This window comes from Streptopelia decaocto (genome assembly GCF_964273445.1).
Source record: "Streptopelia decaocto genome assembly, contig: HAP1_SCAFFOLD_120, whole genome shotgun sequence".
NCBI classification, from domain to species: Eukaryota; Metazoa; Chordata; class Aves; order Columbiformes; family Columbidae; genus Streptopelia; species Streptopelia decaocto.
The window spans coordinates 266,748-293,861 of record NW_028115250.1 but is presented as its reverse complement, the minus strand read 5'-3'; the positions used below and the strand labels follow the sequence as shown (position 1 = coordinate 293,861).

The 27,114-nt window shown below is 48.6% G+C and overlaps 1 protein-coding gene across 1 annotated transcript; it reads left to right on the top strand.

Annotated features, from left to right (window-relative positions):
• Nucleotides 1–12,465: 12,465 nt before the first annotated feature.
• Nucleotides 12,466–15,597, top strand: LOC309452851 (olfactory receptor 14A16-like; the record flags this gene model as incomplete). The annotated part of the gene is made up of 2 exons (XM_082077513.1): nt 12,466–12,590; nt 14,660–15,597. Exon 2 carries the CDS (start codon nt 14,683–14,685, stop codon nt 15,595–15,597), a length of 915 nt encoding a protein of 304 aa, XP_081933639.1. The 5' UTR covers nt 12,466–12,590; nt 14,660–14,682.
• Nucleotides 15,598–27,114: the final 11,517 nt, after the last annotated feature.

Sequence of the window (27,114 nt, the reverse complement as noted above, 5' to 3'; positions counted from 1 at the left end):
GTTAAAGTGTCACAGTCACAGTCACTGTGTCACAGTGTCACAGAGTCATAGAGACACAGTGTCAGAGTCAGTCTCAGTCACAGTCACAGTGTCACATAGAGTCACAGAATCAGAGTCACAGAGTCATAGAGTCACAGAGTCAGAGTCACTCAGTCATAGTCACAGATTAACAGAGTCACAAAGTCACATAATCACAGTTTCACAATCACAGGGTCACTATGTCACAGAGTCTCAGTGTGACAGTCAAAAAGTCTCAGTCACAGTCACAGCGTCACAAAGTCACAGAGTCACAGAGTCACACTCACAGAGTCACAGTAACAGCTACAGAGTCACAGTCGTAGAGTCTGATTTATAGTTACAGAGCCACAGAATCACAGTGACAGTCACATATTCACAGACTCACAGTCACAGTGTCACAGAGTCACAGAATTACAGTGCCAGTCACAGAGTCACAGTCAAAGTGTCAGAGTCACAGAATTGAAGTATCACAGTCACAGAATCATATTCACAGTCACAGAGTCAGAGTCACAGAATCACAGAGTCACAGAGTCAGAGTAACAGAGTCACAGTCACAAAGTTACAGAGTCACAGGGTCACAGGGTCACAGTGTTAGCAGTCAGGACACATAACCACGGGCGTAGTTATATGCAGTGCTTTATTTCAGCGCTGGGAAACCAGGGGCTCGCACCCAAAGCTGGCTTCGCTGTTCAGTCTAAGTTACACAGTATTTATACAGTCCATTCACATACATATTCATATATTCATTAAGATATGTAACGGTTACTCACTATTGATTACAACATCGATTGCTACATCTTGGAACTATTTTGATCATGTGCAGTGTCCTCACTCTATACGTATTTAGGCTAAGATAAAAGCTAGGTTGTTAAGATAAAGTATACTTGAACGCGATATGCTTGAACATCCTCTCAGGGACAGTTTACAAAACTGATTCATCCTTCCAGGAACATTTTGTAAAACTGGTCTGCTTACTAACATTTCCCCCCTTTGAAAATGCTTTTCTATTCTTAGACAATGCATTTTCACCTCAATCAATTTCTTCGGTTACTGATTCGCAATTCCCTTCAGGTGTGATAGTTCCAGTCGTGCCTCTTCATAAGCTGGAGGGTTATCAAATATAGGATTAGCATAATTCCTGCTCAGGATACTGAAAATGCGGTTATTCCTAGCATTTGTTTGACTAATTATGCGCTTAATACCTACATACAACAGACAAAGAAGAACAATCACAATTGCAAGCACAACTATACTTTCTAGTAGTGAATGTACCCCTCCTCCCAAATTTAAATCGAATTTATTCAACAGAGCTCCTATCCAGCTCTGTTCTGCATCTTGTTTTTCCTTTTGCAGCTCCACTTGTGTTTGGGTCAGCTCAGAAATGTCTTTCTCAACCTCTGAAGTTACGTCTGGAATATGGATGCAGCAGTGATCGATTCTGTCTTTCAAATATCCACAGATGCCATTTTCTTTTAATAACATTATGTCGAGTGCCATTCTGTTCTGCAAGGTCATTTTAGTCGTAGCTTGTAATTGTATATTGAGATCCCGAAAACCCTTTTTAGTTATTCTAGCCAATCGATCCATTTGCCCGATCAATTTATCAATCATTTCTCTATTTCTGTAGGCTGCAATTGGTGTAAAGAAAGATTCTAGTGCCCATCTAAATTTAACACTGCTTGATGGTTCATGCCACACATCATCCTCATTTATTTCCCGTTTATGTCTGATCTCTAATGGTTCTTGCCTATTTTTCAAAGGTGACCTTTTCCAAATGGGACATAGTGTTGGCAACCCCAAAGTAATTTCTCTAATTGGTCCTCCCATTGGCAAATGTGTACTCCAGGTCCCATCACTTAAGGCCCAAACTAAATGTCCCATACTGCCTATAACTCCTTTACAGTCAATTTTGTCTTTATCAATGCCAATTTTAAAGGCTGCCTGTGAGTCTAATTGTTTCCGACAAGTGCAGCCCGTAATCACTGCTACTTTGACAATGGACAAAGGTATCTCTTTAATGTCTGTTTGACAAGTTATCACCCGTGAGCAATTCCACTATGGTACTGTCATTCGTTCTGTTACATCGGACCACCGTATGCACCATGGAATTGCTTCACTGTATTGGTATTGTTGTACAATACTTAATGTCCACATATTGTTCCATAATTCAGTTATGTTTTTGTTATCCTGATCTTTGCATTCCCAGTAGGTCTGTTCAACCTTTTGATTCACTATTTTAGTGGTCCACTTGTCATAGAAGCACCATCCTACATCGTGGAATCGTCCTATTGTAATATACCTTGCTTTAGGTAATTTTAAACAGTCTGCCCTGTGTCCTGGCGTTTTCCATTTTTGTCCTTCTCTTATCCTTTGTTCAGTTGGGACTTCTTCTATTCTAGTGTGGGATTCACATGCTATCTTACCAGTTCTGTTTATTTCTGGTAAGGTAGCAGCGATTATTCCCCACTGTACTGGATCCTCAGCTGATTTTGGTATGGGAAGGCAGGCAGTGATGCTACTGATATTTTGTGTTTGTGCAAAGTCTCGGATTAATCCTATCATTAGGTTCTCTGCCTGATTTTGTGCACTTTGTACTACCTGTGGTATCTGGGTACTTTCATTACTATCTACTGCTCTTCGTGGCCTAATTTGCAATCCCATTCGAATAGTCTCATTTTTGCATTTATAAATTTTCCATGCATCGGGCGAGCTTTCCCACTGTCTATCAGGGGCCTTGTAGAATAGAGTGGCACTTCCCTCTCCAATTTTCAAAAGCACAAAAACTCGGGGTATAACCAAAACCAAAGCTTGGTAATGCAGACCAGGCATTATTGCGATGTAATCTTGAGTGTGGTTGGACCTAGGATATGTGATGACCACGTTTTCGGAACCTTCTTCACACGGGTGTAATGTATCCAGGAGTCCACCCCGGCAACTTTAACTGCAGTAAATGTGGTCAAGAGTACTTGGTAAGGTCCGTCCCAGCGTTGTCTCAAAGGCTCTTTGTTCCAGTTTTTCACATATACAGTGTCCCCAGGTTCTATATTATGTACTGGATTTTCAAGTGCCAGTGGTCGATTCCACACTAATGCAGATCGGAGTTGATTCAGTGTCCTGCCAAGAGACAACACATAATTGTACAAGTCCTGATTACCCTTTATGTGGACCTCTGGATTTGGGTTTGGTGCTTCATAGGGTTTGCCATACAGAATTTCATACGGACTTACTGACATTCCGCTCTTAGGTTTTATCCTGATACGCAACAATGCTATTGGTAAGGCCTGCGGCCATTGAATCTTTGCCTCCTGACAGACCTTACTAAGTTGTCTTTTTAAGGTTTGGTTCATTTTCTCTACCTGTCCACTGGACTGGGGCCTCCAGGGAGTATGCAGATCCCACTGAATCCCTAAACATCTGCTAACCTCCTTTACCAGTTGTGCCACAAAATGGGGCCCCCTATCGGATGATATTCCTATTGGTACCCCAAATCTAGGGATTATTTCTTTTAATAAGCATTTCACAGTTTCTTTTGCTTGGTTGGTGCGACAAGGGAAGGCTTCTGGCCATCCAGAAAAGGTATCCACCACAACGAGTAGATACCTATATCCACGAGTTCTGGGGAGTTCCGCATAATCTATTTGCCAATAATCCCCAGGCTGCATGCCTGTCTTAATTTTCCCCATTTCTACTTTTCTTTTTACTAGAGGATTATTTTTCAAGCAAATTTCACACTTAGCTGTAATAGACTTTGCCATTGTTAACATCTGGACCGACATAATTTGTTTTTTTAGATAAGTTACCAATGCTTCTGCACCCCAGTGACACTTCTGGTGTTCCGTCTGAAGTATTCCTCTCATAATAGTGGTTGGCACCACAACTTGTCCATTGGTGGTTACATACCACCCAGAACTATTCTTGCTGGCTCTTACTAGACTTGCCAGTTTTTCATCTTCTATGGAATATTTAGGTGGCTCTGAAGGTAATAAGTCAATTGCTCTTACCTTCTGGGAGACAAGACCCACCATTGTTCTCACTTGCCGTGCCACCGACCGAGCTGTTTGTTCAGCAAGCCGATTTCCCCCAATAATTTTTGATGTTCCACTTTGATGAGCTTTACAGTGCATTATAGCAACTTGCGATGGTTTCTGAATGGCATTAATCAAGTTCAGTATTTCCTTCTGGTATTTAATGTTTGTTCCTTGTGAAGAGAGCAGTCCCCGCTCTTTCCAAAGGGCTCCATGCACATGAACAACTCCGAAAGCATATTTTGAGTCAGTCCATATGTTAACCTTCTTGTTCTCCCTGAGTTCCAATGCCCTGGTTAAGGCGATTAATTCCGCTTTTTGTGCTGAGGTGTTTGGTGGCAAGGGTTTGGCCTCAATCACTGTCTTGACAGTAGTGATCGCATATCCTGCATATCGTACTCCACTTTCCACAAAGCTACTGCCATCAGTAAAGAGTTCCCAGTCAGTTTCTGCCAGCGGGGTGTCTCTCAAATCAGGATGACTTGTATGGGTGTATTCGATAACTTCCACACAATCATGTTCCAGGTCTCCTTCTTCTGTACCTGCACCCAAAAACTCAGCAGGATTCATTAGGTTAGTAGTTTTTAGAACAACATCATCTTGTTCTGTCAGAATTACCTGGTATTTCATCATTCTGCTTGGGGAAAGCCAATGGCCCCCCTTTTGTTCCAATACTGTTGTCACCATATGGGATACAAACACTTCTATCCTTTTTCCCATAGTTAATTTTCGGACCTCCTGGATCAGCATTACTGTAGCAGCTACCGCCCGTAAGCATGCCGGCCACCCAGCACTTACCGGATCTAGCTGTTTGGAAAAATAGCCAACAGGTCTTTTCCAGGATCCTAGTCGTTGTGTTAGTACTCCCAAGGCAAGTCTTTGTCGCTCGTGTACAAACAACTGGAAGCCTTTGCTCAAGTCCGGCAGGCCCAAAGCAGGTGCCTGCATCAAAGCCTGTTTTAGCTTTTGGAAGGCCTCACGTTGTGGCTTTCCCCACTTGAACGTTTTATTCCCTTGTGCTTCATACAAAGGTTTGGCGATCAACCCATAGTCCATAATCCAGAGTCTGCACCATCCTGTCATTCCTAAAAAAGATCTCAACTCATGTAAGTTTTGTGGTTCTGGAATAGCACAAATAGCATGTATCCTGTTCAGGCTTAGCCTTTGCTGTCTTTGAGAGAGCTCGCATCCTAAATAGATCACAGTCTCGGATGCAATCTGAGCTTTATTTTTCGATACTTTGTACCCGTTCATTCCCAATTGGTTCAATATTTCAATTGTTACCTGGATGCAGAGTTCTCGTGTCTCAGTCGCAATCAGAATATCATCTACATATTGTAGCAACAAATACCATTGTCGAGGGATCATGATATGACCCTTTGTAGTCCATTCCTCGAGTTCCTTGGCTAGCTGATTTCCAAAGATGGTTGGGCTATTCTTGAACCCTTGTGGAAGGCGTGTCCAGGTTAACTGAGTTTTCCTCCCATTGTGTGGATTTTCCCATTCAAAGGCAAATAGCTTTTTGCTTTCATGGTCAAGGGGTATGCAGAAGAAGGCATCTTTTAGATCAAGTACAGTAAACCATTTATATTTCTCTTTCACAGATGTTAACAAGCTATATGGATTTGCAACTACCGGATAAATGTCCTTAGTGATCTGGTTTACAGCCCACAAATCTTGGCCTAATCAATAACTACCATCAGGTTTCTTTACTGGAAAAATTGGAGTATTATGTTCTGATTCACATTCCTCTAGAATACCATATTTCAAGAATTTTCAATTAGAGGTACTATTCCTAACCTAGCTTCTAGTTTCAGTGGGTCCTGCCTCAACTGTACTGGCTTGGCATCTTCCTTCAGTTCCACTTTTACAGGCTGGGCTGTTTTTGATTTCCCAGGTATGTCAGTCTCCCATACCATAGGAATCACAGCCTCCTCCACTGCTTGCGGTATTTTCACTACCAGGTTTTATTTTAAAAACAGAATTTGTCCTACCTTAGATACTGGAATTTTCATTACCAGGTTTCCATCCTCAAATGTTATTACAGCATCCAATTTGGTCAATAATTCCCGTCCTAAAAGGCAAACTGGACAGTCTGGAACATATAAGAACTTGTGGGTTAGTTCCTTTTCTCCAAAACACAAATCCAAGGGTTGTAGGAATGGCCGTACTTCCTCCTTCCCTGTGGCACCAACAGTTGTTGTAGCTCTGTGACCTACCGTCCCCTGTAAGGAATTCAGTACAGACTAAGTAGCCCCTGTGTCTACTAAAAAATTTATATCCCGGTTTTGGCAGCTTCTTTTAATCTTTCTAAAAGGCCGAGGGAGACTCATTCTTTTCCTGCATCACATTATACAATTTTGACGAATTCATTTGCTTCCCTCTGTCTGACGGACGGCTGCCTAGGCAATACCCCGGGAGCTCCCTGCCCAACCGAGCGTGGCTTTCGCCGCGTCTGACCGGCAGGCTACCAGATGCCTGACCAGCAGGCTACCAGACCAGGTGGGTATCCACTAATCCAGATAAAGCACCTTCTTACCAGTCAGAGGTCCGTCGTGAGCAGCAGAGGGTCGGTCGCGTCCGATGCACTCCCCAAGAATACCTCGGTGCTAGCCGGAGCAGGATCGAGACGCGACACACCTCAGCAGCCCACGATGTCCCCAGCTGGGTCGCCAAAAATGTTAGCAATCAGGACACATAACCACGGGCGTAGTTCTATGCGGTGCTTTATTTCAGCGCTGGGAAACCAGGGGTTCGCACCCAAAGCTGGCTTCGCTGGTCAGTTTAAGTTACACAGTATTTATACAGTCCATTCACATACATATTCATATATTCATTAAGATACGTAACGGTTACTCAATATTGATTACAACATCAATTGCTACATCTTGGAACTATTTTGATCATGTGCAGTGTCCTCACTCTATACGTATTTAGGCTAAGATAAAAGCTAGGTTGTTAAGATAGGAGTGTACTCGAACATGATATGCTTGAACATCCTCTCAGGGACAGTTTACAAAACTGATTCATCCTTCCAGGAACATTTTGTAAAACTGGTTCTGTTACTAACAAAGGCAGGAGTCTGGAGAACACCCAGCAGTGGATGGAGCTCAAGTAAGGGGTGACCTGAGCAAAATCAGACACCATTACAGAACAGGAGATGGGTCACTTGACCAGCTCCCTGAACACAAGTATGGCTGTGCTGTGGCACCTGAGATTCCCAGAGACACCCACCCGTTGGTCCAGAGGTGTCTGACTCCTCTTAAGGTGTCCTGGACTAACTCCTGATTCACATGGTGATTTAGGTACCCACTTTTCTGACCTATTCAGTCTTTATCAGGAGACGCTCCATACCGATATGAACTGGAGTCTGCTGATACCACCTGTTCTGGAAAGGGAGGAAAGGGCAAGCAGGGAAGGGAATAGAAGAAATTTGGCTTTATTGCTCTTTATTATGCAAATGCTCTCTGTTTGGCTATTCCTGAAATCTCCCTAATCATCCACACCAGACTTGAAGCCTTTAGGCAAATGATGCACAGAGCCTTGGCTTGTAAGAGCATTTTGTATGTCAATGAGCCCTCTGCTGCCACGATCCTGAACTGCAGCTTCTGAAAGAATGAACAAACCTCTCATGAAGTGAAAGGCAGAAGCAAACCCCAAGTTCTGAGGGTGTTTGGGACCCCATGAAGGGCCATCACTGACACAGCTGTGAAGGAAACAACCAGTGCAGGTCCCTGTCCCTGGAGGCTGGTGAAGGGAAGACTTGGAGACACTGGTTCCAGGTGGTGAGGGCCATGTGGAGGTGGCTCTGATGCCATATCAGCCCTTGATTCTTGTTCATCACCAGAATGGCTGAGCCCTGACCCCTGGGACCTGGTAAATCTTTCTCAAATGTTTTTCAAGGCTTTTCCTGTGGTCAGTGTGAGTGTTTTGTGCTTTGGGGGTGAGTTTGATGCCAACTGATCTTGCTTTAGTGTAAGGCTCTGGTTTTCTGCAGAGCTGGAAATGCCTGTGAGTTCCTCACAACTCCTCCAGCTTCTTTCATACACCTGGCAATGACCACCAATCGCCTCAATGTCACACTCCAAAACTTGCTTGAATCCTCTGTTTGGATCCATACCCCATCATTCCAGGAGGTTCATGCATTTACCAGGTTCGTGGATGATTTCATGTGGGCAGCTTAAGAGAGTTGCAGATCAAGGTCAGTTCATGGGCCATGACTGAGCACAGCCACCCCAGCAGCAGCCATTCCCCATCTCCCAGGCACAGCCATGCCCACAGGATGGAAATGTCACTGCTACACATGATTAGCCCAGGAGAGGCCTTTCTTCCTTCCATATTCCCAGGAAAATCTTCCTCCTCTTCCTCCTCCGCCTGCAGACATCAACTGCTTTCCATTTCTGGGCTCAGACATGGCTGGAAGGGTTCACTGAGGCCATCAGCCATCTCATTGCTTCTCCCTGACATGCCCTGACCTTCTCCCACACCAACAATGGCCAATCACAGCTGCTCAGGGCCTTCTGCTCTTCAGAAGAGGCCTCGAGCTTCTTCATTCTTCCTGGTGCTTATTAGAAACTTCCTCGTTCTCTCCAGAGTTCATGGTTACATTTCTTGTCCATAACAGCCCTTTATGACCATGTCTCACTAAATGGTTGTGTTTGTATGATCATTTGTGCAGAAAGGGCAGTCACAGGACAGCACCCAATATGTCAAAACTGACGCCGAGTGAAATGCCGTAAAGCCCTGATGAGTTCCCCCTGTGTCTGTGTCTCTCCTGGAAGGAGTCTGTCCCGAGAAGGGGATCCAGCTCCTGCCACTCTCTGCAGTGGCACATGAGCAGTGTCCATCACCTGGGGAGGAACAGGGTGACTTCTGCAAGACCACCCTTCATCTGAACCACTTAAGAGCTACCAGAGATGCAGAGTACTCTTTTACAGATATTTAAATATAAGCATGTCATTTTTTTTTTCTTTAAAAATTGACATTCCTAGACAAATTACACAAACACTTGAAGGATTATTGATGCCTTTTAACATGATTATCCACAGAAGTCCCACCAGCTTTGCATCTCAGGAAATGGGATGCCAGAGTTCAAGGGCAGGATGGTTTGGGCTCTGTGCTGGGATCTGGAAACTGAAACGTACTCCCATCTCCCAGCCCCCTGCCATCCTCAGTGAGGGTGTGAGACATTCTGCCAGTGAGGGCTGAACTCACAGCCATGACCAGTATCTTACGTCCAACTGTAGCCAGTGGTGTCCTGCCAGCTCAGGATTGGAGCTTCCATTGCTGGATGTGTTTATAAGACGTGGAGATGTGGTGCTTTGGGTCATGTTTTAGTGGTGGTCTTGGCAATGTTTGACTTACGGTTGGACTCCATGTTCTTAAGGGTCTTTTCCAGCCTCAATGATGCTATGATTCTATGATTTGGGTTGAAACCATTTCAGTTCCATCACCTCCAGCTTCCCTCGGAGGCGGCTGTTGTGTGGCACAACTGTCCTGGCTCTCCATGCAGGTTGGGCACTGGTTCGGTGCCTGCTTTGGCAGTTTTCCCCTTCCTGGGGTAAAAGGCTGTTGAGCAGAGACAGTTGTAGAGATTTGGGTCACAGGGGTTTGAAGCAATCCTTTTAAAATCTGAGCAGGATGAGCCCTGGAGCCCAGGAAAAATGGAGATGCTCTGAAGGATGTTTGTGAACGGTGGTGCTGTCACTAGTAACAGTAACAGGGAACTCCTTATTCTCACTGATTATTATGATGAACTAAAGCTCTTTAATATAATTCCTAACAGTCATTCTTGCTTTTCCAAACATCTCCGACACCTCAGGAGTTGTTTCTTGAAATAAGTTCTAGAACAATCCTGCTTCTCTCTCTCTTTTTTTTTTTTTTTTTTTTTTTAATTATTTCATATGTACACCTCTTTGACAGAATTACCCCAAAATCATCCTTTCATAACTTTTCTCCCCTTTTTTTTTTTTTTTTTTCCTGGTGTGAGGTGTTGTTGGCATAGGAGAATAGTTTCTTTTTGAGACCAAGGCAGCCAAGGAACAGATCCCAGGTCAGTGCAAAGGCCCAAAGGAAGCCAGAATCTTTATGTGTGTGCACTGACACACACTGTTACCTGCATTTCCAGTCTCTGAAGAGCCAACTGTGCAGCAGAGTCTGGAGTTCTGAGCTCCCTTCATCTGCCCTGTGTGACACGTGTAAAATGGAACTACCTCAGTCCAATGGCTGATTTTGATTCTCTTCACAGCCTGAAGCACCACATGGGTCAGGAGGCAAGCCAGGATACCCATCGAGGACTCACATGCTCTGCTCTTACAGTTCAGGTGTTCAGTGTAATCTCAGCAGACATGTCACGCTGATATCTGGGGTCAAGGAGCTGGTCAAGTGTCTTGTCTCCATTTCTGTAACGGTGGCTTTGCTGCCTGGCTGATGTGCAGACTCTGTACATGGATGCTGACAACTCTTGAACAACCTGCTCTGAAAGGGTTAACAAGGTGGGCAGTTCTTTTTGGAAGGGTATAAGGACAGCAAAAAAGAAGACCCTGGGTTGGGGCAAATGAAAAGAGATGCAAAACTTGTAGTCAGGGCTGTTTGGGGGCACTTGTAAAGCAGCCCTGCACTTCACGTGAATTATTCGTGTGCTCAGGGAGAACCTGAAAGCTTACTCTAAATTGAAAACATGAAGTGGATGAAAGGACAGCATCATTCAGGCTGGATGGGACCTCAGGAGGTGTCTTGACCAACCTCCTGCTCACAGCAGGGTCAGACCAGATTACTCAGGGCTTTATCCAAACACATCTTGGTCACTTTCTGGGACAGAGTGGGTGCGCACTCCTGGGAAACAGCTTCCAGTGCTTGACTGTCCTCATGACTGGAAAGCTTCTCCCGTTCTACAGCACCTTTCCAAGCCCAACCATCCAGATTGCTTTTCACCCATCTACTTACATACTGACACAGACCAGAATATACTGCCTTGGGCACAAGAATATTGTGGGGGATGATGCTGAATGACTTGCTGACTTCCAGGTACAGACTATCAATGCTCTGCCCACGTCCACAACCCTGTCCTTTCCTCACAGAAAGCAAAGAGGATGGACAGACACAACCTACCCTGGGTAAACCCCGTAACCTTCTCTTCCAGACACCCAGAAATGGGGTCCCAATGGACATGTTCTGGGGCACAGCCCTTGGTTCCCCTGCTCACCCATTGGCCATTTTGAAAAGTGCACACACTGTGTGAGAGCTGCCCGAGGTCAGGGAGTCCCACCAGTCTCCATGAGCTTTCCAAGATGGTGGAGAGTGGCCTCACTGTGACATGGTCCTGCTGTCTCAGCTCCTGGGATGCTGCCCCTGCTGTCCCATAGACTGGAAAGGATTGTGTTAGTTCCAGTGACCCTGACTTGATCCCCATCCACTGCTGGTTGTTCTGCCTCCAGGCACAGAGGCCTGGGAGACCTTGCTGGTGAAGATGGAGGACAAGAGATACAGAGAATATCAGTTGTTTCACATATTAAATTCATCGGTGGCCACACAGTGTCTTTGTTTCTCCTTTAACTGTTCCTGCAGTAGTAACAGCTCATTATGGGGCCCTTGAATTGCCTTACAGGTCTGGACTGAGCTTTGATCTGGACTGTTGCTGCGCTTGGAGGCTGCTGTCCTTGCAGACCAGATGAACTCACTTCTGCCACCCTGCCTGGCAGTTCATTCCATCCGTGTCACAGCTCTGTCTGCAGCACTGACAGCTCCAGCTCACCCAGTCAGGTCCCTGGCTGAGGACATTGCCTCACATCTGGGCTGAGCCACCCCAGCTGTGGCGCCAGCCCAGCTCTGACCTGCCACTAGAAACCTGGTACCAAGTGTCCAAGGGCCCATGTGTGCAAAGGCTTTGCTTCAGAGCACAGACATGACATGGCCAAAGACTGATGAATGTCTCTCTAGACCTAGGAGTGTAAAACCAGAACAAAATGCCTAAGTTCATTCAACTGAAGATACTCGTCCCCTAGCCTTGAGAAATTAGATCCTTTGCTGTAACATTCCTGGTGTCCTGTCTAATGATGGGACAAGAAAGATGATTCTCATACCAATTTATTTTTTAAAATGAAAAATACAATGCTGGAAAGAAGTGTCTCTGAAGAGGAGAGAGAATCAACATCACTGATTACTTCAACTTCAAAGTTGTGCCATTGGAGCCCTGGAGGGAGCCCAGAGGGGACAGAGAAAGGGACATCATGGGCTGCTCCTGTGATGCTGAGCTGGGCTGGGCTCCTGGGACACAGGGAGCTCATGGCAAGTGGCAGCGCTGCAGAGAGACAGCTCTGCCCAGGAGCAGCTCCTCTGCACACGCAGCAGGGCTGAGGGCTCTGCCTGCAGCACCGAGGGCACAGGAGCCAGGCAGACAGAGGGAAACACAGCCTGGGCTGGGAGGATGCTGAGAGGTCAGCAGAAACAAAATCTTCTCAGATATGAAGCCTGTGGCTGCAGGACATTGCATCTGCAAATCTTGGTAGGATCTCAGAAAGCTGTCACATTGCAGAGCCTGCGAGAGATGTAAGTACAGCTCTCAAAGATTCTCTGATGCAGAGGAGAGGATGTGCTGCAGAGCAGGGATTGCCTTCTGCACTGTCAGAGTCACAAGACGTGAATGCTGCATTCTCCCCAGGATGGCTGTGGGGTGTAAATGTAAATGTGCAGGCAGGGGTGCCCAGGGCTGTCCTGCAGAGCAGGGTCCCTGCACCCCAGGGCTGTGCCGGGCAGGGACTCTGCCGCCTGCCAGGGTCAGAGCTCAGCCTGCCCGGGAGATCCCAACGACACTGAGGGGAGAAGCTGTCATGTGAAGGAGCAAACCCTATTGTGCAGTAAAGTTGCTTCTGCTGTGGAGAGGGTGCTGTGTGGGTCAGGGCTGCTCACACATCCAGAACACCCCCAGGATTTTTCCATGGGGATGCCTCAAGGACAAGGTCAATGTAAGGATTAGCAGACAGATAAGGAGCTTTCCTGAGCCTGTCTTTTCAGTTTCCTCTCCCAAGGGGTGGGGGGTGCAGGAAAGGATAAAATGAAAATGAGCTCTCATGCTTAAACAAGTCACTGAGACTCCTGAACTGCAACTCTGAGTGATCAGTACGTCTGCCAGAAGGCTCATGACATCCCTTCACCACCTCTCTGCCTGTGCACAGCACCTGCATCACCTTGGCTGGACCCGTCAGCCTTAGTCTGACCTGTCCTGTTTTCCAGCCTGCAAACAGGAAGATGCCCCCAGGCAGTGCCCTGTGAACAGGCAGGATCTGTGGGGCCAGGGGGAGGGCACAGAGGGTGGGATGATCTGTGAGCACTGACAGGGAACAGACATGAACAGGGAAACACCTCCCAGAGGGAGAATCACCAGGCAGCAGGGAAATGATCAGAAATGAGAGGAAACCGACCCCGGAATTGTTATGGGAGGGAGAACAGAGCAAAGTCCCTGTGATCCCCTGCAGTGCAGATCCCTCCTGTGAGCAGCCCCCTGGCCTCCTCTCCCACCCAGCAAAGCCTCTGCCCTCAGGGCCGGGGGCTCCAAGGCATGAAGCAGCTCCTGTGCAGCCAGAGCTCCAGTTCCTCTGCAGAGCACAGGGGCTGAGAGCAGCTGCCCGGCAGTGTTGGTGTCTGGGAGGTGGCTGCACAGCTGGGGAAGGGTGACGCTGTCTGAGTGCCCGGCTGCCTCTGCCCTGGCCTCTCTCACACCCACCCTCACCGAATTTTCCTTCTTGCTCCCCTGCTCTGGGTCACTGCTGTTGGGATCTTGTTCTTGCTGTCAGGCTCTCTGGGGATGGCAGTTTCAGCTGCAGAGTCACAGCCTGATCTTGTGGGTCCTTTCCTGCAGGTGTGTCCATGGGCACACGTGTCCCAGCTTTGCTCTGACCTGTGGGCTGTGGGCAATGCAGTCTGTGGGGATGGGGAATGAGCTGTGTGTGTCCTGGGCTAAACGTTGGGTGCTGAGACCTTAGGAAAGGGTGAGACCTGTCATGGTCTGAGATGGGTCCCTCTGCTCTCAGCAGTGCCTGGTGGCTTTTCAGGGTAACATGGGAGTGTGATCAGGCTCCATCTCAGAAAGGTGCCAGTCCAGGGCAGCTGGAGCAAGACAGAGGGACAGAGCAGCTGCCCTCACTCTGCACTGACCCACAGGCACCCTCTGGTCTCGCAGGACTCGCTCTGTTCTCCCTGAGTGCAGCAGAAATGCTGAGGGTTTCTGACACCCAAGAACACTCCCCGGGGTGGGAGGGGAGAAGGAGCTGTAGAAACCCAAAACCTCTTAAACTCAGTTTCTCAGGCCTGGGGGTACAGATGCTGACAGTCCCTTCTGCACCAGGAGCGGTTCCAGCTGACAAAGCTGAACCCCAGGACTGGCCCCTGCCCACCCAATCACACAGGGCCAGGCTGACTCCTCAGGAACCCCTGGGCAGAGACCCTGCTCTTCATTGCACACTCATCAAGCACCGACGAGGGATCCAGCCAGGACATTTTCCTGGAAAAATGAAAAGTGTCTCTTTGTGTGACAGGGTGGGAGGGTCTGTGGGAAATGGTTTTGATTATTCCCAGAGAAGTCTCATCTAAACCTTCACTATCTTTTCCTCCTTGCACAGGTCCTCATGCCCACAGGCAGCAAATGTCCAACAGCAGCTCCATCACCCAGTTCCTCCTCCTGCCGTTCACAGACACACGGGAGCTGCAGCTCTTGCACTTCTGGCTCTTCCTGGGCATCTACCTGGCTGCCCTCCTGGGCAACGGCCTCATCATCACCACCATAGCCTGGGACCAGCACCTCCACACCCCCATGTACTTCTTCCTGCTCAACCTCTCCTTCCTTGACCTGGGCTCCATCTCCACCATTCTCCCCAAGTCCATGGCTAATTCCCTCTGGGATTCCAGGGCCATCTCATACTTGGGATGTGCAACACAGCTCTTTTTGTTTCTCTTCTTGATCACAGCAGAGTTTTATCTCCTCACAGTCATGGCCTACGACCGCTACGTTGCCATCTGCAAACCCCTGCACTACGGGACCCTCCTGGGCAGCAGAGCTTGTGTCCACATGGCAGCAGCTGCCTGGGCCACTGGGTTTCTCACTGCTCTGCTGCACACAGCCAATACATTTTCACTGCCCCTGTGCAAGGGCAATGCCCTGGACCAGTTCTTCTGTGAAATCCCTCAGATCGTCAAGCTCTCCTGCTCACACTCCTACCTCAGGGAACTTGGGCTTCTTGTGGTTAGTGTATTTTTTGACCTCTGGTGTTTTGTGTTCATTGTGGTGTCCTATGTGCAGATCTTGAAGGCCGTGCTGAGGATCCCCTTTGAGCAGGGACGGCACAAAGCCTTTTCCACCTGCCTCCCTCACCTGGCCGTGGTCTCCCTGTTCCTCAGCACAGGCATGTTTGCCCACCTGAAGCCCTCCTCCATCTCCTCCCCATCCCTGGACCTGGTGGTGTCTGTTCTGTACTCGGTGGTGCCTCCAGCAGTGAACCCCCTCATCTACAGCATGAGGAACCAGGAGCTCAAGGATGCCCTGTGGAAACTCATATCTTAGTGTTTTTTAGAGCAATAAACCGCCCATCTGCTTCTATATAGCCATTTTAATGTAGCTAATTACAGGTCCAGCCTGTCATCCAAATTTTTTCTTGTTATTAGTTGTTTTCTTATTGTGATAATGTTGTCATCCCCTTTCTAATTCACTATTGGCTTTTCTTTTATAACTGTTGGCTGTGTAAATGAGGAGCCATGCTCTCCTTGTCTCTAAACAAAATAAAAGACTCTTTAGTGACTTGTTTATCACTATATCCTTCCTGCAAGGCCTTTTTAGAGATTCAGGGATGGTTCCTGTGTTCATGAGAGGAGGGGAAAAAAGTCCAGCCTGGCAGCACTGCCAGGGAGCAGCAGCGCTTGTTCTTCCAGAGCTGTTCTGGTTCCACTCCCACACTCTCCTTCTCATCCCTGGTGTTGGTGCAAAGCCTGAGTGTTCGGGCAGCTTGGTCACCGTCCTGCTGTGTGTCAGTTCTGTGAGCGCAGGCCGGGACAGGCAATGGGCACTTGTGTCACAGAGCTGGCCTCACAATAGCCTTTCCAGACAGAAAGGTGATCTCCTATGGGCAGAGCTGGAAGGTTCAAGTCTTCAACTTCTTACAGAGTTTTTCTCAATAACATGTCCAAGAAAGTCACCCTCAGATTAAACACCATTGTACAGCTGAACAGCGTGTGTGTGCAGGGCTGGCACACAGCAGTGTCCTCTCACAGCCAGGCTCCTGCCAGAGACCTGCAGGGCCAGCAGAGCAGGGGCTGGGCTGTGCCCCAGTGCACTGGACACCCCATGGAAGGAGCCCCAGGTCAATCACCATGCACTGGCCCCTCACAACCGTCATTTCCCGCACTGGCTTCTCACCCACAGAGGCTGTTTTCTCTCCATGGATGGACACTCAATGAATAGTTCAGCAGTCCATGTTTTCCTTGTACAGATGAGATGTGAGCATGCACATCATGTACGTGAGGTGACATGAACCTGAGTGAGCACAAATACCGTCAACTATTCCTTTCCATTCCGTGAAGGCCTGTGAGACAGACGAGGTGCTGAGGTCACTTCATATTGGGAGGAATAACCTATGGGAAATCACTTGAATGCTGCACTGGGTTGTGCTTCCTTGAACTGAGGTCCCTGTGTCCATTCCTCATGACGTGGGACATCTCAGATGAGTGCAGAGCAGGTGACACAGTGCAGGGCTGAGGTGTCTCCCATCCTTTGGGAGCAGCAACAGGAGGCCAGAGGGACACTGTGGCTCCTGCCTCTGTGAGTAAAAGGGACAGACTTTGTCTCTGAGCATCCCTGGGTGCAGAAGGAGTCATGAGACCAACTCAGATATGGATGCCTCACAGAACCCTGATATTTCTGTGTGTGACTCCAGGAACAAACCCCACTGGATCAGTGAGATTCATCTCAGCTGCCTTGGACAGGATCATTTCAAGTGTTCCAGTCTGCTCTGTCACCCTTTCTTGTGATTCCAGATTGTGATCTCAAAAGTGCCATAGAATCCAGAATGGTTCTGGGGTCCTAAGGAAACGCAGACCTCAAACCCATCTTCGAGAAGAGCAGGGATAGGAACTGGGATAACTACAGGCTGACCACCCTACCTCCCTCCCTGTGAAGGGGATGGGACAAGCCTCCTGCAGCCATTTCCAGGAATGTGAAGGACAAGGAAGGGATTGCTGAACCAAAACGGACAGGGGAAAGAAAGGCATGTTGTGTACAAGGCATTTGCAAGGCTCAGCCATGGTCTCCTTCTGGCCATTGTGGTGCTGATGGGGCTCAAGAAGTGGATGCTGGGTGGAAAGTTGGCTGAACCATCAAGCGCAAATATGACCAGTGGTACAAATTCCTCCATGCAGCCAGTTACTGGTGTCATCTCCCAGTGACCAGCACATGGGCTGACATTGTTGAACATCTTATTCTCCTCTTCCATGATGTATCAGAGAGCACTTTCAGTGCCTTTTAGGGTGATGTAAACCTGGGTGGAGGCCTTGAGCAACCTCACCTGGTTCACCCTGAGCAGGAGAGTGAGACAAGATGAGTGAGACAAGGGCTCTCTGCAAACCTGAGTTATTTTGTGATTTGTCAGAATTTTTGCCTTGGACAGGTTTCTGGAGAGAGAATAGGTGAAAGAATAGGAAAAAAAAAAAAAAAAAGGTAAGGTAGAAGAAGAGATATGGAAGGTGTTAACAGAAGTACAGGAGTTCCAGTGAAGAGTGCTTTTCACTCACAGTGTTAGTAGGAAATATATTTGACAAATTTGAACAAGGTAAGGAAGCGAGATGGGTGTCTACAGCCTGTGGGAAAGAGGGGCAGGTGTAGGAATGTATAGAACATGCTTCAGTCTGGTGAGGTCCTGGGTGCTAAGGAGGGGGATGGATGGGTGTGGTATTATGAGGTCAGTTGGGTCTCAGACACTCATAATCCAGTCAGAATCCTGTGGCTGTGAAGGGACAGTGAGGTCAGTTCTGTCTCTGGAGGTGACAGCCCAGCAGCAGGGACATGACTGGGAAAGAACCTCTGCCAAGGTACCCACAGGCCCTACCCAGGAAGAGCCCTTGGAGATGGGTTGTCATGTCCATCCCACCTGAGAACATGACGGGACAGCAGCACGGACATGGTCATGTCTGTCAGAGAAGCTGAAAGGCCAGCAACACTCATGGGATTTAGAAGATGATGGTGATGTTACCTCTCTCTGGTCAGGTAAAAAACCACAAGAAGCCTAAGGGGTTGCGTTCCCTGCGTGAAGAACAATTTTAGAGATGGTTGAGTTTTCCTTAGTAGCAGAAAAAAACCAAGAGAGACAAAAAAAAAAGTCACGAAGTGCCACTTGGAAGATAGAGACCGGATATCAGGTGTAAGAAATGTCACTGGATGGGCAGTGCTGTGAGGCAAGAGGTGACCCAGAGGGAGCTGGATCAGCCCACGATTTGTGTGCCAAAGAGCAGCCAGTGAGGGTGCAGACACATCAATGAAGGTGCAGAAATGCTGGGGTGAGAGCAGGTGGGGAAGCGAGATGGGTGTCTGCAGCCTGCAGAGAAAGAGGGACAGGGGTAGGACCGTGTAGAACAGCCTGTGGTGGAGAGGGCAAAGGGCGCTGGCAAGGCTGGAAGGGACCCACAGAACCCAGGTCTCTGTCCCCTTGGCCATGGCAGTTGTCTCTGCCACTGAGGCCCAGGAGAAGACATGTTGTCGTCATGGCACTGGGGCCTCGGTGCCTCCTTGCAGCCCCATGGGGAAGCTGGAAGTTGTTGTACCAGTGTTGTCCTTCCCTGGGCCTTGCACACCCACATCCCACGGTCCCAGGAAGAGCCCTGAGCTGTGTGTGAGGGACAGGATCCCCCTTCCCATTGCCTGGAGCTCATGGGTCTCCTTTCTGCTTCAGAAAGCAAACCAAGCAAACTCCCCCTGGGAGTTACATCACTTTTCTTTACATCAGATTCTCCACTGAAGTTTGCGCCTGGTTGTTACAGCTTTTCTGCAGTTGGCAAATGTGATGCCCACCTACAGGAAAGGCCAAAAGGAGGATCTGGGGAACTACTGTCAGTCTAACTTCTGTGCTGGGCAAGGTCATGGAGCAGATGATCTCGAGTAACATCACATTGCACTTACAAGAGAACCATGTGATCGGGCTTAGTTAACATGAGTTTATGAAAGACAGGTGTCTTTTAACCAACCTGATCTCCTTCTATGACAAGGTGACCCCCCTAGTAGATGAGGGAAAGGCTGTGGATGTTGTGCACTTAGACTGCAGTAAAGCCTTTGACACCATATCCCACAGCATCTCCTGGAGAAGCTGCAGCTCATGGCCTGGATGGTGTATCTGTGATGGATCAAGAACTGGCTGGAGGGATGGGCCCAAAGAGTCATGGTGAACGGAGCCAAATCCAATTGGTGGCCGGTCATGAGTGGTGTCCCCAGGACTCAGTATCAGGGCCAGTTCTGTTTAATCTCTATCAATGATCTGGGTGAGGTGATCGAGGGCACCCTTAGTAAGTTTGCAGATGACACCAAGTTGGGTGGGAATGTTGATCTGCTGGAGGGTGGGAAGGCCATGCAGAGGGATCTGGAGCTGCTGGATCATTGGGCTGAGGCCAGTTGTCTGAGGTTTTACCAGAACAAGTGCCAGGTCCTGCACTTATGTCACAACATACAGGCTCGGGGAAGAGTGGCTGGAAAATTTTCTGGTAGAGAAGGATATGGGCGTGTTGATCGACAGAAGCTGAACAGGAGCCAGCGTGTGCCCAGGTGGCCAAAAAGGCCACCAATAGTATCCTGGCTTGTATCAGGAATAGTGTGGCCAGCGGGACTAGAGAAGTGATTGTGCCACTGTACTTGGAACTGGTATGGCTGCACCTTGAATCTGGTCCTTATCATAAGGACATTGAGGCACTAGAGAGAGTGCAGAGGAGGTGACAAAGCTGCTGAGGGGCTGGAGCACAGGTGTGATGAGGAGTGGTTGAGGGAACTGGTGGGTTCAGTCTGGAGAACAGGAGGCTGAGGGGAGACCTTATCACTGTATACAACTGCCCGAAAGGAGGTTGGAACATGGAGGGTGTTGGTCTCATCTCATGACTAGCAAGTGATAGGACAAGAGGAAATGGCCTCGAGTTGTGCCAGGAAGGTTTAGCTTGGATATTAGGAAAAAATTCTTCCTGGAAAGGGCTGTCAGGCATTGGAACAGGCTGCCCATGGAAATGGTGGAGTCACCATCCCTGCAGGGGTTTAAAAGGAGTTTATACGAGGTTCTTAAGGGAGATGGTTTAGTGCTCGAGTCAGGTTATGGTTCAACTCGATGAGCCTGAGCGTCTCTTTCACCTGAAATGATTCTATGATTCTGTGATATCAACTGCATAATTCTTCTATCACTTCTTCTCAGTGCTCTTCACGTACCTGCCTCTTTACCTGCAGTCCTGAAAGTTTTCTAATTAAGCACACAAGTCTCGAATACCAGATGTAAATGATGGAAGCGACATGGCTCTATCAGTCTGGTCTGATACCTGCCAGTCCCAGGCAAACACCTCAGGTACACGGGGCCTCTCGAGGTTTGCACTGGGTGCTTATAGTGAGACCATGGAGCTCAGCCCGAAAACCTGAGAACACCCCTCAAAACTTGAAAACCAAACCAACCCAACAACAACAACAAAAAGAACAAAAATCCCCACACTCTATTCTTTAATCAGATGAAATAATTCAATATTTCTAATAAAATGTCTGTGGAATTTCTATCCTGCCAAAATATGAATTTTCAGAATGTGTATGGACTGTGGGAGATGAAACATTGGCCTTTCCCTGTGCTTGCAGTGCCAGAACTCTGTCTATCACTACATGTATTTAATCCCCTGGGCATCCAGGAGTTTCCACCTGTCCTTACCCAGCTCACCATGTCTGAACTCATCTCTTCAGAAGCCTGTCTGGACATTTGCAAAATTATATATATTATTTGCAAAATAATATAATAGCACTGTTTGATTGAATTATAACCCCTTGGCATTTTGGTTGCCTTAATTTTGTGCTTTGAGATTAAGGTAAATGAACTATCATGAGTCCATCACTGAATGGACTGTGACACCTCCCCAAGACACCGGCCTTGCCAGTTGCAGACACCAGGACACATGAGACCCCAGGGCCGCAGCCCCATTCCAGATACTGGTACATACAACCCCAGTCACACACATGCGCACACACTGTTATGTCCAGTCACTTTGGTCTCTCAGTTGCTGGCACCAATGTCAGGTCTCTTCCAACTGAAAGGATTCTATGATTCTATAAATCTGCTGAGGTATCTCTGTCTTGAGGTTACATACATAGGCATTGGAATTATTTAACATATGATAGCAGATCACTGGAATTGCTGCCCAGAAATGCCTCATGATTAGGGGAAAAGCTGTGTTTTTGTACGGGCAATGGCTTCATTGAGGGCCAGTATCACAGTCTTGTTTCTAAGACTGTAGATGATTGGATATAAGAATGGGTACAGGACGTTGTTCAGCAATACTACAATTCTGCTGTTCTCCAAGGAAACATCTGCTGAAGGACACAGGTAGAGAGCAACGCATGTCCAGTATGCAATGGCCAAGGTGCTGAACGACACAGGTAGAGAGCAATGCATCACAGTATCACAGTATCACAGTATGTTTGGGATTGGAAGGGACCTCAAAAGATCATCTAGTCCAATCCCCCTGCTGGAGCAGGAACACCTAGGTGAGGTCGCACAGGAACATGTCCAGGCGGGTTTTGAATGTCTCCAGAGAAGGAGACTCCACCACTTCCCCGGGCAGCCTGTTCCAGTGTTCTGTCACCCTCACTGAGAAGAAGTTTCTTCTCAAATTTAAGTGGAACCTTTTGTGTTCCAGCTTGATCCCATTACCCCTTGTCCTATCATTGTTTGCCACCGAGAAGAGCCTGGCTCCATCCCCATGGCACTCACCCTTTATATATTGATAAACATTAATAAGGTCCCCCCTTAGTCTCCTCTTCTCCAAACTAAAGAGACCCAGCTCCCTCAGCCTTTCTTCATAAGGGAGATGCTCCACTCCCTTAATCATCTTGGTTGCCCTACGCTGGACCCTCTCCAGCAGTTCCCTGTCCTTCTTGAACTGAGGGGCCCAGAACTGGACACAATATTCCAGATGTGGTCTCACCAGGGCGGACTAGAGGGGAAGGAGGACCTCTCTCGATCTACTAACCACCCCCCTTGTAATCCACCCCAGGATGCCATTGGCCTTCCTGGCCACAAGGGCACAGTGCTGGCTCATGGTCATCCTGTTGTCCACCAGGACCCCCAGGTCCCTTTCCCCTACACTGCTCTCTAATATGTAATCTCCCAACCTATACTGGAACCTGGGGTTGTTCCTGCCCAGATGCAGGACTCTACACTTGCCCTTGTTAAATTTCATTAGGTTATTCCCCGCCCAACTCTCCAGCCTGTCCAGGTCCCGCTGGATGGCAGCACAGCCCTCCGGCGTGTCAGCCACTCCTCCCAGCTTGGTGTCATCAGCAAACTTGCTGATAGTACACTCAATTCCCTCGTCCAAATCGTTAATGAATATATTGAATAATATTGGCCCCAGCACTGACCCCTGAGGCACTCCACTAGATACTGGCCTCCAACTAGACTCCGCACCATTGACTACCACTCTCTGGCTTCTCTCCCTAAGCCAGTTTGCAACCCACCTCACTACTCTATTGTCTAGACCACACCTCCTCAACTTAGCTGTGAGGATGCTGTGGGAGACTGTGTCAAAGGCTTTACTGAAGTCAAGGTAGACCACATCCACCGCTCTGCCATCATCCATCCACCTTGTTACATTCTCATAAAAGGCTATGAGGTTGGTCAAGCATGACCTACCCTTGGTAAAGCCATGCTGACTGCCCCTAATAACCCTCTTATCCTTGATATGCCTTGAGATGGCACCAAGGACAAGCTGTTCCATTGCTTTACCAGGGACAGAGGTGAGGCTGACCGGTCTATAATTACCCGGGTCCTCCTTCTTGCCCTTTTTGAAGACTGGAGTGACATTTGCTTTCCTCCAATCCTCAGGCACCTCTCCCGTTTCCCAAGACTTGGCAAAGATGATGGAGAGCGGTCCAGCAATGACTTCAGCCAGCTCCCTCAGCACCCGCGGATGCATCCCATCTGGACCCATGGATTTATGAATGTCCAGACTATTTAATTGCTCCCTAACCCAGTCCTCATCAACTAAAGCAAACTCCTCCATTGACCTGGCTTCATCCGGGGTCTCAGGGGTACAGGGCTCCCCACGACAGCCTCCGGCAGAGTAGACAGAGACAAAGAAGGCATTCAGTAATTCTGCCTTCTCTGTATCTTCTGCCACTAGGGCACCCACCCCATTCATCAGTGGGCCTACATTGCCTCTGGTATTAGTTTTATCTGCTATGTATTTGAAAAAGTTCTTTTTGCTGTCCTTGACCCCTCTCGCCAGCTGTAATTCTAAGGAGGCCTTGGCTATCCTAGCTGCCTTCCTACATCCTCTAACAACAGCCTTATATTCCTCCCAAGTGGCCAGCCCCTGCTTCCATGACCTGTAAACTCTCCTCTTCTGCTTGAGCATACCCAACAGATCCCTATTCAACCACGCAGGCCTCCTGGCTCCCTTCCTTGACTTCCTACGTGTGGGGATGCTCTGATCCTGAGCATGGAAGAAGCAATCTCTGAATGCCACCCAGCTATCTTGGGCCCCTTTTCCTTCAAGCAGTCTTGCCCATGGGATTTCCCCCAGCAATTGCTTGAAAAGGCCAAAGTTAGCCCTGCTGAAGTCCAGGGTTGCAATTCTACTTGCTATTCTGTTCCTGCCACACAAGATGCTGAACTCCACCATCTCGTGGTCACTGCAACCCAGGCAGCCCTCAACCTTTACTGCTTCGACCAGACCCTCCTTGTTAGTGAGGATGAGATCCAGCAGTGCACCTCTCCTAGTCGGCTCCTCCACCATCTGCATGAGGAAGTTATCATCAATGCACTGGAGGAACCTCCTGGACTGTGGCTGGCTGGCTGAATGGTCCTTCCAGCAAACATCAGGGAAGTTAAAATCACCCACAACAACCATGGCCTGTGACTGTGAGGCCACTCTCAGCTGCCCATAGAAGGCCTCATCAACTTCCTCAGCCTGATCTGGTGGCCTGTAACAGACACCCACAACGGTGTCAGCCCTGCCAGCCTGCCCCTTGATCCTGACCCATACACTCTCAACTCGCTCGTCATCCGCTCCTGGGCAGAATTTAGTACATTGTAGTTGCTCTCTCACATAGAGAGCAACTCCACCACCACGCCTGGCTGGCCTGTCTTTCCTGAAAAGGGCATAGCCATCCATGACCACATTCCAGTCATGTGAACTGTCCCACCATGTTTCTGTAATTGCCACCAGATCATAATCTCCCGACCGAACATAGGATTCTAACTCCTCCTGCTTATTCCCCATGCTGCGTGCATTGGTGTACAGGCATTTCAGGGAGCGAGCAGAGCACGCCAATTTCTCCCTTGGGCCATAGGAGGCCACCCGGTCCTCATCAGTTTTAGAATGCAGCCCCACTGGGACAAGCCCAGCTACAACCCCATCCCCCTTCGAGCCTAGTTTAAAGCTTTCCAAATGAGCCCAGCTAATTCCTGCCCCAGCATCCTTTTGCCCCTGTGAGATAAACCTTTCCCACGTGACAGTGTCCGGACTGGTGTCTTATAAAACCAACCATTATCAAAAAATCCAAAGCCCTGCCTGTAGCACCAGTCTTGGAGCCAACCATTTAGAGAGTGAATTTTCCTATTCCATCCCACATCATCACTTGAAGATGGAAGGAGTGAAGAGAAGATCACTTGAGCCCCTGAGTCCTTCACCCTCCTTCCCAAGACCTTGAAATCATTCTTCATCCCCCTCAGACTACGGGAAGCAGCTTCCTCCCCATCTGTCTGGAAGACCAGCAGCGGGTAGTAGTCCGTCGGGTGCACCAGTTTGGGGAGCTCTCTAGCAATGTCCTTGATCCGGGCTCCAGGGAGACTACAAACTTCCCTAAGATGAGGGTCAACTCTGCATATTGGGCCCTCTGTTCCTTTCAGAAGGGAATTTCCTATTACAATCACCCTTCTTTCTTTCTTATCAGAGGCAGTCTTAAGTTGTGAAGTCGACTGCCTCTTCCTACGTGATCTTGCAGGCAGGCTTGGCACCACCTCCTCACCTACCTCTTCTTCAAGATCCAGGGCCTCAAACCTATTACGGAGGGGCACCTGGGGAGACAAAGCAGGCAGGGAGGGGGGCTGCCCGTGACGCCGAACCGGAATACTCTCCCAACCCTTGTCGTCTTTTCGGTCCCCTACCTCTCCCCGAGAGCAACAAGGGTGGGGCCGTTTCAGGACTTCTGCCTCTGTCATTTGTTGTAGTTCGCGTTTCTTTCTGTAAATAGGTTTACCTTTCTATTTTTTTCTGTAAAGATATTTATTCATGTTTTTTCAGACCTGCGCTCTTTGTCTTTTTCTGGTATTGGCCGAGTTGTGGTTTCCGCTTGCTCTGGGTTCCTGGGGCTGGAGGTGGCTGGGGGTGCTGGCACGGCCATCCCAGGGACAGGGGGTCCCTGTGCACAGAGGGCTCCCACTTGCAGTACTCACGGCACTGGGCACCTGTGGGGTTGGTTCATGGGCTGCTGGAAAGCGGTGTCCCCAACAGCAAAGCTGCCACCAGCAACAAGTGAGCTCTTCCGTGACCAAGACCTGCATGGATACCATCAGAAGAAATACAGAAGGGCTCGTGGGCAACGGGGAGGTCGCCTTGGGCATAGTGACCATGAAATGATGGAGTTTTCTGTTCTTGGAGAAGTTAGTAGGGTGCTCAGCAGAACTTCCACCTTGGACTTCCCAAGGGCAGACTTTGCCCTGTTCAGGAGGCTGCTTGGCAGAGTCCCTTGGGAAGCAGTCCTGAAGGACAAAGCAGCCCAGGAAAACTGGTCTCTCTTCCAGAAGGAAATCTTAGAGGCACAGGAGCACGCTGTCCCTGTCTGTCTAAAGATGAGACGGCAGGGAAGAAGTTCCGGCCCGGCTGAATAGAGGACTGCAGCTGGAACTTGGGAATAAAGGCAGAATTTATAAACTTTGCAAGGAGGGGCAGGCTGCTCAAGAGGAATACAAGAATGCCACAAAGTTAGGCAGGGAGAAAATTAGAAAGGCCAAAGACCAACTAGAGCTGAGCCTGGGCACCACTGCGAAAGGTAACAAGAAATGTTTCTATAAATATATGAGCAACAAAAGGAGGGCTAAAGGGAATCTCCATCCCCTGAGGGGTACGGGCGGAAACACAGCGACAGAAGACGAGGGCAAGGCTGAAGTACTAAATGCCTTCTTTGCCTCAGTCTTTAGGAGTCAGAGTGGTGGTGCTCCAGGTACCCAGCCCCCTGAGACAGGAGACAGGCTCGGGGTGCAGAATGAAGCCACAATAAGCCAAGGGGGAATGGTTAGTGACCTGCTACACCACTTGCACACCCACGAGTCTATGGGGCCAGATGGGATACGCCCAAGGGTGCTGAGGGAGCTGGCCAAGGTGATCACTAAGCCACTTCGCACTATCTATCAGCAATCCCGGTTAACTGGGGAGGTCCCAGTTCACCGGGAGTTGGCTAATGTGACGCCCATCCACAAGAAAAGCTGGAAGGAGGATCCAGGGAACTACAGACCTGTCAGTCTGGTCTTGGTGCCAGGGAAGGTCATGGAGCAGAACATCCTGAGTGATATCACACAGCACATACAAGAAAACCATGTGATCAGGCCCACTCAACATGGGTTTATAAAAGGCAGGTCTCGCTTCACCAACCTGATGTCCTCCTACAACCACGTGACCCACCTAGTAGATGAGGGAAAGGCCGTGGATGTTGTGTAATTAGACTTCAGTAAAGCCTTTGACACCCTATCCCACAGCATCTCCTGGAGAAGCTGGAAGCTCCTGGCCTGCATGGGTGTATTCTTGGGCAGGTAAAGAACTTCTCCCCAAGTAGCAAGAGACAAGACAAGAGGAAATGGCCTCACATTGC